At 52.7% G+C, this 16808-nt stretch overlaps 1 protein-coding gene across 1 annotated transcript in view; it reads right to left on the reverse strand.

Annotated features, from left to right (window-relative positions):
• Window positions 1-16808, reverse strand: part of LOC144724928 (kinesin-like protein KIF13A) — a 130977-nt gene that overhangs the window by 67248 nt on the left and 46921 nt on the right. Inside the window, exons 4-18 of the mRNA XM_078604246.1 lie at window positions 16576-16636; window positions 14947-15039; window positions 14464-14644; window positions 13426-13513; window positions 11885-12019; window positions 10550-10662; window positions 9003-9114; window positions 7563-7775; window positions 6326-6436; window positions 5531-5665; window positions 4771-4901; window positions 4225-4311; window positions 2457-2680; window positions 1497-1725; window positions 260-422 (exon numbers count right to left, since the gene is read on the reverse strand). Of these exons, the coding sequence (XP_078460372.1) occupies window positions 260-422; window positions 1497-1725; window positions 2457-2680; window positions 4225-4311; window positions 4771-4901; window positions 5531-5665; window positions 6326-6436; window positions 7563-7775; window positions 9003-9114; window positions 10550-10662; window positions 11885-12019; window positions 13426-13513; window positions 14464-14644; window positions 14947-15039; window positions 16576-16636 (2076 nt within the window). The remainder of the gene's footprint in view (window positions 1-259; window positions 423-1496; window positions 1726-2456; window positions 2681-4224; window positions 4312-4770; window positions 4902-5530; window positions 5666-6325; window positions 6437-7562; window positions 7776-9002; window positions 9115-10549; window positions 10663-11884; window positions 12020-13425; window positions 13514-14463; window positions 14645-14946; window positions 15040-16575; window positions 16637-16808) is intronic.

A 16808-nucleotide genomic window follows, 5' to 3' on the forward strand; every position in this document is an offset into this window, starting at 1 on the left:
ACGCGGAAATGTATCGTACGTTTCGAAATGTGGAAGGGAAAAACCAGGGGCCCCGGAGAAAAATCCACGTGACCACGGGGAGAGACACGCAAACTCCAAATGTACAGCAGGCGTCAGGGTCGGGATCGAACCCACAACCGTGAGGTGGTTAACATCTCGCCACCGCGACACCCTAGTGCACCGAGCATCTTCAAGGGCTCCCCCCCCCCCCCCCCGTCGCGAGCGACAGCGCAGCGGTGCCGCCGCGTGCAGGGCTCACCTTGCTGTGGGCGCGAAGGCTGCCGGCGGGAATCTGCAGCGTCACCTGGAAGTCGGTGCATCTGCTCATCTCCTCGCTCAGCAGGTTCGCCTCCCACACCAGGGCGTCGGCACGCACGATCTGCTCACGCAGTCGCGCCAGGCTCTGCCTGAACTGCTCATCCCTGGCGCAGGAAAGCAAAAGGTTTTGCGGAGTCACAAAAAGACAAGAGGGTCGGAAACGTTTAGTCGGGAAACCAACTGTCTCGAATAGTGGTACTTTTTTTTTTATAAAATAGAATACTCTCGATTATCCACGTGCGGTTTATCAGATTTGCGAATTAACCGCGCACCTGAGATTTTGATATAAGTTAATACATCATGCATTTTCCCTTGAGCCCAAATAAATAAAACGTGCTTAAACCAAATAAAAATATGTGCTCCAGTTAATCAGAAATCCATGTGATTGCCTCTACAGGACAGTAGTTGCATATCTTTACAACAGTGGGCTGAGTTTGATTGATGTTGATTGGCGTGGCTCTGCTATCATCCACTTAGTGGACCGAGTATTCTGCGCGGGAGCAGGAAAGTGTCATCACTCAGCACGCGCATCGATCGGTCGATCGTTAGTATGCATTCGAACGATCGAAAGAGTAACAATCAAAATCGTCAGTGGTGCTTCATTTTGAGTGATTTATCTGACCATTTATTGTGTGAGTTTTAATTAATGAAACTGTGCGATGGCAGAAAAACTTAAACGTAATTGATACCCCTATATTGGCGGTTTTTAGAATTTAAATCCATGGAAAAATTATAGTTTTGGATCATCTGCGATTTTGAATTATCCACGGCCGTCCTCCCCATCATTCATGCAGATAATCTGGATTCTACTGTATAAGCATTTATTTATTATTTTTCAAGAGCCAAGGGACACGGTGGGAACATCAAAGGGTGGGCGAGACGGCGTGTAACAAGATGTGCGATTGACATAGCGAGTCACTGCACCCTCGTGATTAGGGAAGGGATGACCGAGAGCACCTGGGCTCCCCGCCCTACCACGGCAGGGGCAAAGATCAGGGACACAAATTATTTCAAGGGGGAAGGAAATAGGAAAAGAGGGCATGGAGGCAGGTGAAGGTTGCTTCTTAGGGGGGTGGGGGGGAAACATGAATTCCTGGGGGAAAACTCAAATATTCAGCGGGGAACGTACAAGGTGCGTACGTCCTCCGCCGACAGGCTGCGTGGCGACGGCACCTCACCTCTCCTCGGCCCACAGGCTGAGGCGGTGCTGCGTGCTGGGCAGCATGGAGAGGCGCGGGGAGGGCCCGTGGCGCGCGCCGGGCCCCGCGTGCCTCTCGGGCGCCAGCGCCTCCCGCAGCGAGCGCAGCTCCGTCTCGTACATGGCTCTCTGCTCGAGCAGCGCCGCCTCCTTGTCCTGCTCGTACTGGCGCTCCAGCGTGCGCACCACGCTCTCCACCTCCACGCGCGCTGCCGGGGACGCACGGCCAGCGCTGCTCAACCGCCGCTCGCGCAAACTCGAGCCCCACAGCGAGTGTGATGATGATGATCATGGTGAATGGCGGTTGCTTTGTGTGAATATATGTATCTACGATCATATATACAAACATGAATTTATATTCAAATAGCAGTAGTGTAGCAGTTAGTATGCTGTGCCCCACGCCCGGTGACCCGAGTTCAATTCCCAATGATGGCCAATACCGGTGACGATTATCTGAACCTGTCCTGGGTCATCTCCGATGTCGGCTCAGCCTCAAATGAGTATGTGGTGCGGTGCGTAAACGTTGAAACTGGGAAGACAAAGGCTGTCGGGCGGGGCGCTGGCCACCCACCCTCTCTGGTACCTTGCCGGCCTTCACAGGTGCTCACTAACAGCATGTGCTCCAAAAGCATGTTATGGCTAAATGGGGGATCTTTGTCTTTATCATACATTCGTGCATCTACATGTGTGAGTCTGCATATGTGTAGATGTTTATTTTTTATTTAATTTTTTTATACACAGTTGCTCACCACAGGCCCAAATGCCCAAAAGGTCATGTGGCCAAGCAACAAACAGCACCGTCAACGTTTCTCGAATTGAAAAAAAATTCTAAGAGCTTGGGGGGAAAAAAAAAGAGACAATGGGGAGGGAATTCCTAAACGTGTATTTGGGCGCGTGTGTGCGTGCGTTCAGCGGGCACCGCTCGTGCCGACAAACTCACCGCTGCTCGACGTCGGAGTCTGCGCGATCACCTCCATCTGAGCAAACTCGAAGGTGCAGGGGGGTTCGGGCGAGTCCTGGGCCTGCCCTCGACCCTCCGCCGGGTCCTCCCACCCCTCCGGCTCTTGGCCTTTCCCGGGAGCCGCCTCTCCACTCCAGCCGGGAAAGCCCGTCGCTGTGGGGCTCGCGGCTCTCCGCTCACGGTGGCACCGCGGCAGGTTCACCCTGCACGAGTGCGCGCAAAGCCCGACGGGTTGGGGGTCAAGGTCGGGGTCAGGGTCTTCTCAACAGGCGACCCGCAGGCCAGATGGAGCACAACAAGGCCCCTGGAGTGGCCTGCCGAGCTACGGATTGCCAAGAGATGCGGCTCGCGGTGGCGAGATGTTAACTACCTCGCCGAGCATGGAGGAGGTCGTGGGTTCGATCCCAACCCTGGCGCGTGCTCTATACTTGGAGTTTGCGTGTCGCTCTCTCCATGGTTGGATTTTTCTCTTGGTACTCTGGTTTTCCCTCCACAATTTAAAAACATGCGTTTTAGAGTGTTTGGCTGATATACATTTCCACGAGATAAGTCTTCTAAAAAAGAACTATATAACTTTCTTTTTTTAGAAAAATAGGTTTTTATTTGTAAAGGGAAACAAGTTATAGTGAGATGAGAGAGAAATAAACAAGAGATAGAGACGCGAGAGCTGTAGACAAGAGATACAGACCAGTGAGACGGAACAGAGATAAAGCGATATTAATCAGAGACCTGGAAGCAAGTTGTTACGACGTCACGATGCCATGTGACATCATAACGGCTGTACAAGTGATACACGGTGTCACGTGGCCCATCGGTCCATGCGACGTTTACAGTGGCCAGTTGAAGAAGCCTGGGTTCGAGTTGCATGTATGTATGAATAATGTATTTCGCACTGTACGTAGCCAACCGTGCTAATCAGAGGTGCTGGATATATTCATGTGTCTGGATGGTGCCATCAGGTTATCCAGTGCAGCTGATAACAGGAGTGGAGATACCGGCAGAATATGTTGATCAGCGTCGTCATCCTGACATTTTTTCTTTTGAGTTAATAAGAACAAGAACTCAAAACACATCACAATCATAAAGCACCTTTCTACAAGTTACTCAAGGTGCTGAGTATTTACAAAAACGCAGGCGGGTTTCACAGCGCGAGAGAGCGCAACTCACGAGGCCATTTTCAATGGAGGAAATTCAACCAATCGAGCTCAATAATTTGACTGAACCATTAAAAACAACACAGACTACACGATTTGTCCCACAGCACGGCACACACCGAAGCACCTCGATGATGAGAACAGTTGCGTTCAACCAATGTGTATGAGCTCAGACGCCGACGGAATAAGCTGCACGTTGACTTGGGGGTTTGGGGGGGGATCGAGGTAATGAATGCCCACATTGTGGGAAGCCAAGACCACTGCTGATACCCGGACAGTCATGTCAGCGGAAAGCCTCGTTCACTTTCATATTCAAGACTACCGGCCAACCCAGTATCACAATTCTTTGGGATCGATAATCCTGCCAGGTGAAGCTCAAAATGGAATATACCTTGCTATCGAGCAATACATTAAGCAAGACATTTTGTTGAAATGAGCATGAAACTACGTATCCATGTAAAGCCTAATCCAATGACTTCATGATTCTTTTTGCAAACGGGATGAATTTTCTGCATGGCTCTGGGATTGCGTATGTGTCTGTAGCCATTAAAACGATGATGAAAACGACGATGACGATGATGACTGAGCAGCACCTGAAGAAGTGGTTGTTGCCCCAAAGGATGCGGTCCCCGTGCCACAGCTTTGTGGGCGCCGTCACAGCGGCACCGTTCACACACGTCCTGGCCCAGCGACGCAAAGCGCACGCACAAAAAACAACAGGACCAATTTGAGTGAGGCACAGGTAAAGAAGGTGAATTGAGCTTTAAAATGTTAGATACGGTTATACGAGATATGTAATATGTAACTTCTGGAAAGGAAAGCGAGTGGGCTAGCCCCGCTCGGGTGGGTGTCTGTCGCATACTGCACGTGGTGTGTGTGTGTTTTTAACAGATGCTGAGCACAGGCCCACAGGCCCACAACGCCAAGCATCCATAAACAAACAGCACAATCAGCAATGCTAATGGATAAGAGTTAAGAGGTTCGTGAATAAAGCGCGACTGTGAGAGCTGGGCGAGCGAGGGGGGTGAGTGCGGGGGCGAGCGGGGGGGTGAGCGGGGGGGGCGAGCGGGGGGGGTGAGCGAGGGAGCGAGCTAGGGGATGAGCGAGGGGGCGAGCGAGGGGGTGAGTGGGCGTGGTACCGTGCCCCCTCCCGCGGGGTCAGGGTGACCGTGCCCTCGCCGTCCATGGTGATGGTGCAATGCTGCGCCAGGATGCCCAGGCCACACAGCTGCACGTCCTGCGAGTCGTCCGCCCCCACCAGGGTGTGCTCCTGCTCACGTGCGCACGCACGCACACACACAAAGACAAAAATCCCCCGTGTAGCCTTAACAGACTGTAGGGGCTAGTGCTTTTAGCGAGCACCTATGAAGGCCGGGATGGTACACGAGGGGGTGAGTGACCAGCACCACGCCCGACCGCCTTTGTCTCCCCAGTGGCGATGTTTACTACACACCAGGTACTCATTTGAGTTGAGTCGACCTCGGGGAAGAGGCTCAGGACCGGTTCAGATAATAGTCACTGGTGTTTGGCGTGAGTGGGAATAGAACTTGGGTCGCCGGATTTGTAGCGCAGCGCGCTAACCGTTGCACTACGGCTGCCAGGAAACGAAAAAAGAAACACAGGGCCCGCGCAAGGTGAACACAAAGATACGTCAATTTGCCTTTGGGATTGTGAGCATGCCTATTTACCAAATCACGTGGAACACACCAATCGAAGTCTCCATCACGAACAACGGGCCACGTGTTTGGCCCGTTTTGCTGAGACGTGAGTGTGCAACTGCGGGCAATTGCGTGATAGGTATGAAAAAGGTCCCATGATGTGCGATAGGTGTGCACACCGAGGTGGTCCGACACATAGTTGGATGTGGTCACAGGCGGGGGGACAGCATGCAACCGCCACCTTCAGGTAGTAGACGAGCAGCTCGTTGAGGGCCGGGTCTGCGTTGAGGTTGACCAGGAAGCTCTTGTCGTCGCCCACCTTGATACCCGAGGACGCCAGAGAGATTCCAAGGCTCTCCAGCTGCCTCTGCCGTTCCTTCAAAAGCGCAAAAGGCAAACGTCCCCCAGACGGCCGTCAATTGATCGTTGGTGGCAAGGGGTTACAGCACATGTACACGCAGACACATTAAAATACAACAACCGCCATTCACCACTAATTGGCGGTGGCGTCACTACGGCGCTTGTGCCATGCTTGGTGCACTTTTTAGGCCACGTGAAGTGTCGAAGACACGCTGCTGGCAGGAAGTCACAGAACAGACCCAGCTGCCATGGGCTGACTGACTGAGATGACTGGCAGATGCACCAACTGTGCTTCTCACCGTGGGTGAATTTTAATACAAAGCTCAAAGACCCCCCCCTGTATAGCCTAAACAGACTTTGTTAGGGGGCACCTATGAAGGCCGTCACGGCACACTAGGGGGTGGGTGGCCAACACCATTCCAAGCAGCCTTTGTCTGCACCAGATACTACTTGAGGCACGTAAATATACACACACTCAAATACACTCATGTACCCATACAGACACGGCAGCCTTCATCCAGCGGTGGATTCATCATGGTTGATGTGCGAGCTATGCACTTTCAAATCTAGGTTGAAAACTTATTGTCTTTAGTTTGTTGCCCTTCCCCGTACCTCCGATGAGCACGGTTGGCTATGTATGGTGCGAAAAAAGTTCAGCATACACACACATACACACCAGTGCAACCTCCTCGGTTTTGCGCAGCTTCTGCTCCCAAGTGACGGTCATCTCCTTCATCAGCTTCTCGCTCTCCTGCAGCCTGTCCTGCAGCTCCGGGGCCTTCATGGACTGTGGTGGAGGGAGGCACACATAGACGCCGGGAGAAGACACCGTGAGAATGACACCGTGAGAACGACACCATGAGAACGACACCCTGAGACACCACTGTGAGATGCCGTGACAACGACCCCCTGTGTGGCCTAACAGGGGCTGTCGGGGCCTACGCTGTCAGCAAGTGCCTGTGAAGGCCGGCACGCCGTGTGAGGAGGTGGAGTGGCCGGGAAAAAACTACAAATTTACCCTCTTGAAATCGGGCCAAATTGATAGCAAAACTTGGCGATACAAACCAGAGAAAGCAGACTTTTTGAAAATATCAAAATGCATTTTCCTATACTGCTAATAAAATAATGAAAAAGGAGAAGGCTTTGCATTTAGATGGACCTGAAATGCCTCAGCAACTCAAAGTGCCTTACGATGGCATCACATTGCTGTGTAGTTCTCTTCTAATTAACTGTCTGTAATAAAATAAAAATGCTTGTTAAAAAGCGTTACGTAATCCGCTCGTACGCATGGCTAATTTGTTTCTATCAGTCATTCGAATGACAATTGCTCAATCGATGTGGCAATGTATCCTCCGGCATCTTCCCCCATGCATGCACAACAGCACTGCGCCCACAGTGAACTTTGAACTCTTCTTTAACCATAATAAAGGTTTGTTGGGTTAGATCGCTTGGATGTAAATGTGTCATTACATCGCCCACCACCGACATAGCCATTTAGTAAGGTTTGTCACGTAACAAAACGCGCCAATTAATTGCTAGTACGGCACACCGGTGTGTTGGAAAGTAAAACCTACAACATTTACAATTGGAGTACGACATTTTAGTGATTACAACCAACTTGTTGTGGGTTTACTCTCCGACATGCCGGTGTGCGCTGAACTGGTAACTAATTGGCACGTTCTGTTTACGTGACAAACCTTACTAATTGGCTGCGTCAGATGGTGGCGGGTTTACCGACACATTTATATTCACGCGATCTAACCCAAAAAAAAAACACTTTAACATGGATAATAACGGTCGCGAAAGCCTCCTACTACGTGTTAATCTACTTTAACCCCCCGTGTTGTGTCCCCCCGACGTCTCATGGCGTCGCTGGGGGTTTCCGCTCCCTCCAGGGCCCCCACCGCGCTCACCTCGGCCTGGTTGAGCTGGCCCCTCAGCTTGTCCACCTCGTCGCGCAGCTCGCGGATGATACGGGCGTTGGGGTCCTCGTTGACGACGGCGTGGTTGACGATGCGCTTGGCGCGGTCGGCGTAGCGCAGCGTCGACAACGTCTCCTCGTAGTTGTCGGCGGAGGGGCTCACCGTGGCCACCATTGCCGTGCGGCTGTTTCCGCCCAGGTTGTCCTGGCAACGGCGACAGTCGGGGGGGGGGGGGGCTTTTGAGGACGTTCTACGCGTCACATGGTGCGCGCTGGGGGAAATCGATGTGGATCGGACTCGAACGGTCTCTGTCAAATGATGAAAACAAGTCCGTTTAATAACGCATGCACACACACAAGGTGATTTCAAGTCAGAAATAGTGCCCGATTATAACCGTAATATCGCGCTCTTTCCATAATACCTTGCATGTCACGTGACATCACCACACTGCGTATAGAATGCACACGGCCTTGCTAGGACCACCAACTTGAGTTAACATTTGCATACTTTATTTCGGCTACAGCACGACAACGAGACAACTGCATTCTGGGTTTTATTCCTGTGAGGAATCGTCACTCCAATAACATTTCGCCATTATCGCCAAGTAATGCATATGCCCCCGGGGCTTGAGGTGAACAAGCCCTTGCTGATGGCTAAACTGTACAGGTGATTGCGAGCAACACTGACACCGGTACTGAGGGGTTGTTTCTTTGTTTACAGTGCATGGGAACTGCTGTGAATGTTACAATTATGTAAATAGTATGAATGAGACAGGGCATCAGAGGCAGGCGATACAAATGAGACGCAGAAAATAAAAGGTAAAAGAATCGATTCTTGACTTGATAGGACATCTGACAGTATTGTGGCATGGTTCAATCATGCATTTTTACCAGATACACACAAAGATTAAGATACCTCCATATCACGTTTCACAACACTGTTGGGGCAAGTGCTGTTAGCAAGGACCTATTAAGACCAACATGGCATACGAGGGGGTGGGTGGTCAGCATCAAGCCCCGTCGCCCCTTTGTCTCCCCAGTGGCGATGTTTAAGCACTGCACCAGGTACTCATTTGAGGCTGAAATGACTTAAGGGAGGCCCAGGACCGGTTTAGATAATCGTCACTGGTGTTGACCGTGAGCAGGATTCGAACTCGGGTTGCCGGGTTTGCAGCGAAGCGCGCTAACCGCTGCACTACCGCTCCCCAAGCACACGCTCGCACACGCATCTGTCTTGCAGGGACCGTTATTGGCCGTGAGCAGAAATCCCCTCGGTTGTCCATCGCCCCGAACCTCCGCTTAGCACGGTTGGCTCCGTAAGGTGCGCGAACAAAGTTTAATGTGCGTACGACGCACCCGCACACACACGCACACTCACATGCACATGCACACACGCGCACACACGCACACACACGCATACACACACACGTACCTTTAGAAGCCAGGTGAGCACTGAGTCGCGGTACGGCACAAACTTATTCTTGTTCTTCCCAGCCGCCTGGTCAGCGAGCGAAGAAATCACCAATCCCAGCGTGGAGAGGGACCTGCAAAGGCATACAGCGTGAACAGCGGGCATCACGAAGATGTGGCGCCAACGTCACCCCCGGTATCTGTACCACGGTCGGCAAAACCCACGTTCACACGGATAGTGCCGTGCGGCTTGTAGGCGCGATGGAGTGGGACATGCTCAGATATTATGGGACTGCTGGATGGAATGGCTGATATCACCATTGTCTCTCTCTCTCTCTGAGCCAACGCCTATAAACAAGGCGCCCAAAATAGCCAGAGGCCAAGCTGTTTGGACAATGCTTGGATGTAGGCCCACAATACATTGAATCGGTGCAATGGGCTGCTTTGCTGGGCTTTGTAGAGACAGCAGTGCAGCAAAATCCATTGTTGCACCGTACTTCAATGCTTCCGCGTCCACGATCCCCCCTTCTTCACCAACTCACACACTGACCGGCGTGGTGACGTCTGATCAAATAATCCCCACCGCCTTGCATCACGTTGGAAGGCCCTCACATGCGGCAGTGAATGTGTGTGGGTGCGTGCGTGTTCGTGTGCTGTGGGGTGGGGGCGGTGGGGGTGCGGTGTGTAAACATCGCCACTAGAGAGACAAAGGCGGCCGGGCGTGGTGCTGGCCACTCACCCCCTTATGAAGGCCGATACTGTGCACAGGCTATATGAGGAATCTTTGTATGTGTGTGTGTACGTGTGTGAGTATGTGTGAAGGACGCTACTGGTGAAGGACGCTACTGGGCAGTTGGAGGCAGCCGCCCTCCGGCAACAACGGAGGGCGGAGGAGCGACGCTCACAACAACGAGCGGAGCGCCGGGTGGCTAAAGCACAGCAAGTTGGCACAGTAGGGGGCACAGGTGGTGCATCAGCCAGTCATCTCGGTCATCTCGGTCAGTCGACCCGTGGCACCTGCTGGGTCTGCCCCGTGACCTCCTGCCAGCGGGCGTTCGACACTTCACGTGGCCTCAAGGTGCACATGGCCTGGCACAAGCGTCGTGGTGACGTCACCGCCACTTAGTGGCGAATGGCGGTTGTTGTTGTTGTTGTTGGAGTATGTATGTGTGTGAGTGCTGGAGTATGTGTGTGTGAGTGTTGGAGTGTGTGTGAGTGCTGGAGTATGTGTGGGTGAGTGCTGGAGTGTGTGTGTGTGAGTGCTGGAGTGTGTGTGTGTGTGAGTGAGTGTTGGAGTGTGTGTGTGTGCTGGAGTGTGTGTGTGAGTGCTGGAGTATGTGTGTGTGTGTGAGTGCAGGAGTGTGTGTGTGTGTGTGTGAGTGAGTGTTGGAGTGTGTGCTGGAGTGTGTGTGTGAGTGCTGGAGTATGTGTGTGTGTGAGTGCAGGAGTGTGTGTGTGTGAGTGCTGGAGTGAGTGTGTTTGTGTGAGTGAGTGCTGGAGTGTGTGTGTGTGCTGCAGTATGTGTGTGTGTGTGCTGGAGTGTATGTGTGTGTGTGAGTGCTGCAGTACTTGTTGATGTTGCTGCCCTCGATGAGACGGTCCCCTGCTGCCCCGGTTTTGGATGCGCGCTCGCTCCCTGCCAGGTCCACCAGGCTTATCTTGCTGACCTTCTCACCAGATGTCTACACAAACAACAACAACAACAGCCATTCTGACATTACGCATACATTTAAATACATGTGTGTATACATACATACATACAAAGACAAAGATCTCCCGTATAGCCTCAACAGACTGTAGGGGCAAGTGCTGTTAGCGAGCGCCTATGAAGGTGTGCGCGGCACACGAGGGGGTGGCCGGCCAGCACCACGTGCGGCCGGCCACCTTGGTCTTGGGGAGTTCCGGGACCAGTTCAGATAACCATCACTAGTGTTGGCCGTGAGCGGGAATTGAACTCAGGTTACCAGGTTCGTAGCGCACTACAGCTCCCCATTACATACAACAAAAACAAAGATCACGAGAATAGCATTAACAGACTGTAGGAGCATTACAATAACAACAGCAGCCGCCATTTGTCACTAAGTGGTGGTGACATCACCACGGTGGTACTTGTGCCAGGCCAGGTGCACTCCAAGGCCACTTGAAGTGTCAAAGGCTCGCTTGCAGGAGATCACCGGACAGACTCAGGTGCCATGAGAAAACTGACCGAAATGGCTGGTAGATGCACCAACAATGCTCGCCACTGTGCAGGCTTGCTGCGTTTTAGCTGCCCGGAGCTCCACTCGTTGTTGTGAGCATCACTCCTCTGCCCTATTGTTGGAGGGCGACTGCCTCCAACTGACCAGTAGCGTCCGTCATGAGCCTCATCCATAGAGACCGATATTGACACCTCTGGTACCAGTCTTCAGAAAGTCCATTCACCTCTACACCCTCCCGTACTGCATCAGTCCATCTCTTCTTTATCCCGTGGCACACCCCTATAGCTGCTTGGGCATGCAGTGTCTGGGCATGTGGGCTACATGACCCAGCCAACGCAGCTTCGCCTGCCGGAGGAGCTCACTGATGGGACTGTGTTCAGATCTTTCAAGGACCTGTAAGTTCCTCACATAATCCATCCTGGTTAAACCCAGGATTGATCATAGGCAGGCCAGGCTGAATGGTTTTTAACCGGCGCAGATGTTCCATTGGAAGGGTCCACGTTTCACAAGCATAGAGAAGGGAGGGCGTGGCTGTGGCCGAGACGACCCGAAGCTTCATGTGAAGTGGCATACCAAGTAGCTTCCTACAGCATTACGCAGCCGATGAAAAGATAATGCCGCCCGAATCATTCAGAGTGAGACCTCTGCTGTCAAACCGGAGCTGGTCAAACACAACACACGCACGCACGCACGCATGCTCACTGACCCCCGAGGCGAGGTCGGTGAGCGTCTGGGTGAGCGTGATGGTGAACACGGCGTGCGAGCGGCTGCTCTCCTCGTTCATGTTCGTCGCCGCCACCGTCCGCGACTTGTTCCCCTCCGACATCAGCGAGTCGATGTCCTGCGATGCCGCGCACAGCCCACCATCAATCCCTGCGCTCGAGAGACGCCTCTGCATTGTCCGCCTTTCATGGCCAAAAAGAGAAGTCATCGTCATGATTGCCAGCCTTGGCCTATCCACCGCCGGATGAAGGCCTCCCCAACGCACCACGATCCGTCACAGTCCAGCAATCTGCACGAGGGCCGATCTTATTGCTCCGTCTCCGCAGTGAACGTCCTCTCGGGAGCATTCCCCCTCCTTTGGCTGCCGCACGGATGTCACTGCCGTCCAGTGGCCTTCGTCCCTTCTAGCGACATGTCCTGCCCAGCCCACTCCCTCGTCTAAGACAATCCAAATTACGTCATTATCCTGCAGTGGGCTCTCTAACGCATGTGTTCATCTTTAAGCCTCACAATCTCATTCCGGGCACGCATCCCAGGCATGCTTCTATCCAAATAGAACCAAAATAATCCACCAATCCACTGCTGGATGAAGGCCTCCCCACAACCACCTCGATCATGGAGGATGCTTGACCATACTTTATCACACTGGTCAATGTGGGATGGTGAAGGAGGGGACTCAAGTCCAGGTCACAAATCACTCTTCATTGATGTTGTCCATGGCCAGGAATAAAAATCTAAATACCTAGAATGCATCTAATACTATCAGCTATGAGACGCTAAGCAGGCCTGAGCCTGGATTATGCTTGGACGGGTGACCACGAAGCATGCCAGGCAATCGCAGGCTCAAGTCCCGGTGCGACTGTGGCCGTGCAACCCAAACTATGGACCGTACAGTAAAACACGATAGTTTAACAAGTATTCAGATTGTAATGGTTGTAGTTTTATTCTCCAACACACCGTGGCATTTCCTGTTTACGTGACAAACCTTACTAATTGGTTATGTCGGGTGGTGGTGGGTTTCACAACATATTTATATTTACGCGATCTAACCCAAACAACCCCGATATTATTGATAAATCACTGTTGTCTTCTGCGCTCCTTCAATGGGGGAAGAGCAAAACCACACAAACTCTCGCCTGAAGCCCTCTCGAGTCCAGCAGACTACAACATTAGCATTTAGCTCCCGAACAAATTGCTGCCATACGCAAGAATATAACACAGGCTCAAGCAACGCTGTGCAACATTGTCAGCGGCAGAGAGCAGGGCATAGAATACAATATACACTACGACGTTGTCCTGTGCTTCTATGATCCGAAGTCGACATACTTGTCGCCATTGCTAAGCCGCACTCACCAGCGTGGTGAAGTGCAGTAAAGTAACCACACTGACCCTCACGACGTGGGGAGAGGTCCTCGTCCAGCAGCGGATTGACAAAGCGATTGTACAAAACCAGCTCCCGTGTACGGGTGTGACCGTGTGCATGCATGCGCATGAAGTAAGAACGTGCGTGTGTTCGTGCATTGCCTGGTAAGATGTCACAGCCAGCTGGGAAAGGCCATCGACGTACGGACCGAATATCTGGTGCTCGCGGACCTTGAGTGCCGTTTGACTCCTGTGTAACACACGACAAAAATTCGCCCATATAGCCATAACGTAGTTTTGGAGCAAGTGCTGTGAAGCGAGCATCTGTGAAGACCGGCTCAACACACGAGGGGGTGGGTGACGGCACCACGCCAAGCCGTCTTTATGTCCCAAGTGGCGGTGTTTATACACCGCTCCAGGTGCTCATTGGAGGTTGAGTCAACCTAGGGGAGACCCAGTACCGGTTCAGATAATCGGCTCACCGGGTTCGTAGCGCAGCACGCTAACCCCTGCACTACCGTTCGCCACACACACACACACAGACACACGCAAAGATTGCAGGGACAAGTAACGTAAACGAGCGCCTGCTAAGGCTCGCACAGCGCGCGCATGAAGGATGCGAGGCCTGAACCAGGCCCGGCAGGAACTGTCTCCGCACCCCGCTGCACCGAGTACTTGTCTCAGGCCGAGTCAAATTAAGACGAGGCCAAGTTATGTTCACCAACCAACCGGCACTTGCATTTCCGCATGGCCAGAAAACCGATTACCAAATAATAATGCAAATGATAACCCCCGATTACCATGGTTGGCTCCGTATGGTGCGAAAGTTCAACATACATACGCCCCACGTACAGGTTAGCAATGACTACGTTTGCATCGTCTAACTTATATCGGTGTTGCAACATCCGCGTATTTTCTTTACGCGGGCCACCCATCCTCCCTCCCCCGCCTCCCTCCCCCCGTGACCCTGGACAACGGAGCATCTCCCGCCACCGGGCTGTAAACGACGACCCGCACCACGCACGTTCGCACGCGACGACGCAAGCATACGGCCCGTTATCAACGTGCTGCTGGACAGGGGGAGGGGGGCAGGGGGGGGGGACAGGGGGGCGGGGGGCAGGGGGGGCGGCGGGGCTCCCCATGCCATGTGCGTCGCGGGGGCACCACTTGACGCGCGTCGCCGTAAGCGCAGGCGCGCACCCCTTGGGGTCGAGGAGGTCGCGCACGCGCTCGTTGTAGATCTCCAGGTAGGAGACCTCCAGCTTGCAGGAGAGGTCGGCGCTCTGCAGGCGCTCGCGCCGCTGGAAGAGCTCGCAGCACAGGCGCGGGATGAGCCCCGGCTGCTCCGCGGTGCCCATCATCGTGTACGACTTGCCCGAGCCTGAGCACACGCACGCACACACACGCACACACACACGTACGCACACACACACGCACACGCACGCACGCACACACACACACACATTCGGCTCGCCGAGTTTGTAGCGCGGCGTGCTAACCCGCACCTCCGATTATCATGGTTGGCTAAGTACCGTGCAAAAGAAGTTCATGATATATACGCACAAGCTTGTGTGTACACGGGCGCACACACAGACAGGTATGTACACGAGCACACACACACATATATGCACGCAAGGGCACACACCACACACCACACGCGTGTACACAGGGGTGGGCATGTACCGGTTTGCCCATAGGCGAAGATGCACGCGTTGTAGCCATCAAAGGCGTTGTCTAGGAGGTCTTCCCCCAGGCACTGGAACACCACGTCTTGCCCTGCAAATGCACGACCACACACACACAGAGTCGCTCTCGCCAGGACGCACACACAGAGTGCTACTTGACATGCATTTGCTGCAACTGTTAAAGTTAATTGAACGTGTCTTAGTCCATCATATAAATACTTTCATAGCAGGTATATATTGTTTAAAGGTATATGTTATGGTCATTCTTTTCCTTGTGGAAACCTTCATCCAGCAGTGGATTGGACGCGGATGACAATGATGGTGATGATGCTGGGCGGTGGTGGTGCACACCTGCAATGCAGCACTTTGGAGGCTAGGGTTGGTGGATCGCATCGACGTTGCGAAACCCCCTTTCCGTATGTGTCGAGGTATCATACCCTGTTTAACACGTATGCTTTCGCGACCAATATTATTCATAAGAAAGGTTTTTGGGTTAGATCGCGTTATTTATAAATGTGTCGTAACCCTCCACCACCCGACACGGCCAAACAGTAAAAAACGTGTCAGGAGAGCCTCACCATTCTGGCAAATCGCCCGATGAAGCTGGATGTAATTACCAGCGAAACGTCGGACTACTCAAATTTTAAATGATGTTGATTCGCTCTTCAACACACCGGTGGGCTAAAGAAGTGAATAATTTTGTCCTTTGTAAACGTGACACATTTTTTACTGTTTGGCCATGTCGGGTGGTGGAGAGTTACGACACATTTATAAATAACGCGATCTAACCCAAAAACCTTTATTATGTATCATACCCTGGCTTGCAAGGAGAAGGCAGTACAGCAAACACGCAGACTCCACCTGTTTCGTTGGTATGGGATAGTGTTTCCCCCTTGCATGCGTGGGTTTTCTCTGGGTGAAGTGGGTTCCTCCCACATGTAAACACTTATTAATTGGCCGATAACACCTGAACGCTTTACCGTTCCGAGACGTATGCAAGTTGCAGGGTGGGGTGTCCTGTTCACCTCTGAATCTCGTAACGCACGAGTGGTGAAGCGTTACTTTTATTTAGAGAGGCATAGCGCCATTATTTTTAAAGACAATCTACTCACTGCAGAGAACTGTAGCGACACGACCGCACTCTACGATAGCTAGCGCTCAACTGTGCCACCACCATCCCAGACGGCCTTGTGGGAGCCTCGGTAGCGGTAGTTATTTTATTTAAGTTTTTCTTCCAGTTTAATTTTGATGCTGTACACATACGTGATCAGAAGCGGAATCAAAACTGATAATGTGCACGTGCGTTCATTCGGAACGGGAAAGGGTTAATACATAGAGGACCGCAGAACTTGGGCAATTGTTGGCGCCGACTCATTGCGTGCTCGTCCGTGGTTCCTCGTGCCCCCAAGGCCTCACTCTCTCTACGAAAGCGACAGCGGCACGTTACGAGTTGAAATCGTCGTCACCAAAACCAGCTGTACGTTCGCGCGAGGGGGAAACACTCGGGACGTCTCAATGTGGACGCTGCCTGAAATCATCGCGCTACGGCCCTTTGCAGCGGTGCGTTCCCCCACAGCCCGTGTGCCCACGCTCGGCGAGGGGGGAGGCGCCACTGCTCGCCACTCACCAGAGAACTTCTCCTTGTTCGTCTCGTCAATTGACCAGAAGCAGTAGTCAAACCTGAACGTCTGCAGGGACACAAGCGGGGGGCACGTCCACAACACAGGTACACGCGTCGCACACGTGTCCCATACACACACACACGCGTACACACACACGTGTCCCATGCACACACACACGTATACACACACGTACACACGTACACACGTACAGACGTACACACACGTGTCCCATACACAC

The sequence above is a fragment of the Lampetra planeri genome, chromosome 22 (genome assembly GCF_965212315.1).
Source record: "Lampetra planeri chromosome 22, kcLamPlan1.2.h2, whole genome shotgun sequence".
Lineage (NCBI taxonomy): Eukaryota > Metazoa > Chordata > Hyperoartia > Petromyzontiformes > Petromyzontidae > Lampetra > Lampetra planeri.